Source organism: Orycteropus afer, unplaced genomic scaffold, assembly GCF_000298275.1.
Source record: "Orycteropus afer afer isolate SDZICR_OR568_19922 unplaced genomic scaffold, OryAfe1.0 scaffold00042, whole genome shotgun sequence".
Classification (NCBI taxonomy): Eukaryota; Metazoa; Chordata; class Mammalia; order Tubulidentata; family Orycteropodidae; genus Orycteropus; species Orycteropus afer.
Genome location: NW_006921629.1, coordinates 12,562,744 through 12,566,240, shown reverse-complemented (window position 1 = coordinate 12,566,240; position 3,497 = coordinate 12,562,744). Strand labels below are relative to the sequence as shown.

The 3,497-nt window shown below is 38.9% G+C and overlaps 1 protein-coding gene across 1 annotated transcript in view; it reads right to left on the bottom strand.

Moving 5' to 3' along the window:
- The window catches only part of ASPA (aspartoacylase), a 17,475-nt gene that overhangs the window by 12,384 nt on the left and 1,594 nt on the right, over positions 1-3,497 (bottom strand). Inside the window, exon 2 of the mRNA XM_007937473.2 lies at positions 28-223. Within this exon, the coding sequence (XP_007935664.1) occupies positions 28-223 (196 nt within the window). The remainder of the gene's footprint in view (positions 1-27; positions 224-3,497) is intronic.

Sequence of the window (3,497 nt, the reverse complement as noted above, 5' to 3'; positions counted from 1 at the left end):
CTTATAAATGGGTAGTATTAACATTACCTTAATATAATGAAACATCTGAATTAAAAAGTCATTCTTGGAATCTTCAAGAATAAGAGTGCACCCCATATTAGATGTAGTGTTGTGAAGGTCAAAAATAATGTCATAGGAATCTTCGCTGTCTTTTGGACCAAATAAATGATTTATTTCTTGAGCCCTTCTTACTTCGTACGGCAAATCCTCTGACCTATTTTTGCTGTTATTAGCAGAAAGAAAAAGATTAACAACATCTGTGGCTGAGATAACATAACAATACAATAAAAACACAATGTACAAGGAATCTGTTCCCAAACCTGTAATATGAAAAATCTGTGAGAGAAGTGAAACCATTTGAAAACTTCATAAATAAAAAATTGCATTTTTTCCTCCATTTAATCCCTATAACTAATGTTGCATTGGCATGTTGGCAAGATAATAGTTTGTTGATATGGCTGGTCATAAGGTAAAACATTTCAAACAGAATTCATCATTTTACTGGAATCTTCTACAATTTAATAAACAGTTTCTGAACACTTAATTATGGTGCACTGGGCTATTTATTATGGGGTTAAACCAAAGAAACCAAACTCAGTGCTGTTGAGTTGGATCCTACTCATAGCAACCCCTCCTTGGGTTTCTGAGGCCGTATCACTATGCAAGTAGATTGCCCAGTCTTCCTTCTGAGAAGTGGCTGGTGGGTTTGAACTGCCAGCTTTCTTGCTAGCAGTCAAATACCTTAGGCACTACGCCACCAGAGCTCCTACAAAATTTTAGAGGTATTTGCATATATATATTTTTTCAGGGATGAGAGTTCATAGTTTTTACTGAATTCTCAAAAAAGTCCTCATCTGCCCCCACCCTACCCCTCACTCCACATGGTGAGATACTTTTTCCTTGCTTTACAGGATATGACTTAAAGTTATTTTTCCTCATTAAACCACTCTAACATATTTTCCTATAAGTCCATCTATTTCTATTCCATAACTATTTTTGTTAATAACTTCAAGGAACCTACAGATTATACCTGCAGTAAGAAGGTGGAGTAGGCATTTTATGACTATGAGGCAAAACCCATGAGGACAACAGCTGAATGCTAAGGATGGTGAAGTGGAAGACAAGGGGAGCCTGTGGCATTGATGATATCATTAAGCCGCTGCCCTAGTCTTGGACTGCCTACCTCTGGAATTACTATTTGTGAAAAAGAAACTGGCATTTGTTTGAGTCACTGTTTTTGGTTTTCTGTTATACACAGCCAAACACAATTCCTAATGGATGTACAAGCTATACTAAGTTGCTTAGATTTATTCTGGACAGAAGTCTTTTGAAGGCACGATAAGATTTGCATGTTAGAATGGTCCCTATGGCTACCATGTGGAGAATGGGTGGAAGGGGGCAAGGCAGGATGAGAGAGATTCTTTAGGAGGTTAGTCTGTCTAAAGAAGATACAAACTCCATTTCCTATTTTGAATGAGGCAGTGTCCATTTCCGATTGGAAATGAGGAGTCCCTGGTTTTCTTTTTTGTTGTTGTTTAGTAGAAATGCACAGGAAGGCTGGATTTGAGAAATATTTGCAAGGGATAATTAAGAGGACTTATGACTCACTGGCTATGGAGGATAAAGAACTAGGAAGATGAATTCCATAAGGGATTTGGTGGCTAATGGTGCTATTACTGAGATGGAGAATACAGGAGAAGGAGCGAGTTTTTGGAGAGGGAGTTTGAGGGAAGTTAATTAATCTATTTTATAAAATTACATAACCATCCTGAGAGAGAACTGTTTAGCTTCTAGATAGTGTTAAGGGCAAGAACTAGAAAATTAATTTAATTTAAAAGAATGCTATCACTGAGCTGCATACCATTGGGTGGTCATAAAAAATTCACCTTAGTCCAGAGTTATCTGGGAAGTTGACATGCCAACTACAAGAGTTATTTTTCAATAATTTTTACTTGTAGTTTAAGAGTTAGTTAATAGCTATTTTACTACTGGAATCTTAAAAGCATGCAAGCAGCCATCTAGATGCAATGATTGGTCTCTCCTCATCCAGAGCAAAGAAGAACATAGAAAACCAAAGACATGGAAACAATTAGTCCAAGGGACTGGTAGACCATGTGATCCTCAGCCTATATGACCATGAGACCAGAAGAATTAGATGGTGCCTGGCTACCACACCATTAACCACTTGGAGGGTGATCGGTGCAGGAGATCCTGGATAGAGTGGGAGAACATACGGAACAAAACTCAAAATCATTAAAAAAAGACTGGGTTTGCTGGTCTGATAAAAGTCTGGTGAGATCCCTGAGACTATGGCCCCTACTTAACCTTCAGGTCTGGAACTGAACTCACTCCTCTGGCTTCCAGTCAAACCATAGGCAGGCATATGGGGTGAACATTTACATCAGGCAGATTCACTGTTAGAGCAACCAATCATGGGAGAACAGAAGTCTGGTGTTTGCACAGGGAGACAGCTCAGGGGGCAGGAGTGCATGGGAAGGAAGGAAACAGGGAAGAGGTAACTATGGGGAAGAAGTGGGAGGAGAGATGTTACATTATGCAGAATTGTAGTCAATGTCATGAGACAAAGTAAGTATGAACTGCTGTATCAAAAATGAATTTGCTCGGTAAACTGTCACCCAAATCACAGTAACTATAAAAAAGAATTCGTTAATAGCTATTTTGGATGAATAGATAAACATTAATGACAAAATCTCAGTCATAAAAATAAAACATTTCTGAAATTAAAATTTATGTTAATGAAAAATATGATTGGGTACACAAAGTATGATTAGTAGAAAACATCTATTCCATAAAATGAGGCATATTTGTACTAAAGGTAATAACCATCTTTTGATGAGATCAAACTGAAGTAATTCTCTACATTCAAACTAGGGTGTATCAGAAAATGATGAACAATGAAGCACTGCTGCTTTAGTTGTTTCTCTCCATGTCCTATGTCTTAGCTAGTAATCTACAAAGCGAGAATGGCCAGACTTCATCTCCTCTACTTTGGTCATATCATCAGAAGGGACCATCCCTGGAGAAGGATACCATGCTTGGTAAAGAAAAGGTTCAGTGAAAAAGGGGAAGATCCTCAATGAGATGAACTGACACAGTGGCTGCAACAATGGGCTCAAACGAACATAGCAATAATTCTGAGGATGGCACAGGACCAGGCAGTGTTTCCTTCTGTTGTATACAAGGTTGCTAAGAGTTGGAACTGATGTGGTAGCACCTAACAACAACAACAACAACAACAACAACCACAGTAATCTACAAATTCCTTGAGGGTAGAAACTATCCATTATATAGCTTTGTATATGGCACAGTGCCCTGAAGTTGTTGTTGTTGTTGTGTGCCGTCAAGTCAGCCCCAACTCATAGTGACCCCTCCTTGGGTTGCCAAGGCAGTATCACTACGGAAGTAGATTGCCCAACCTTCCTTCCGAGGAGTGGCTGGTGGGTTTGAACCGCCAGCCTTCTGGTTAGCAGTCAAGT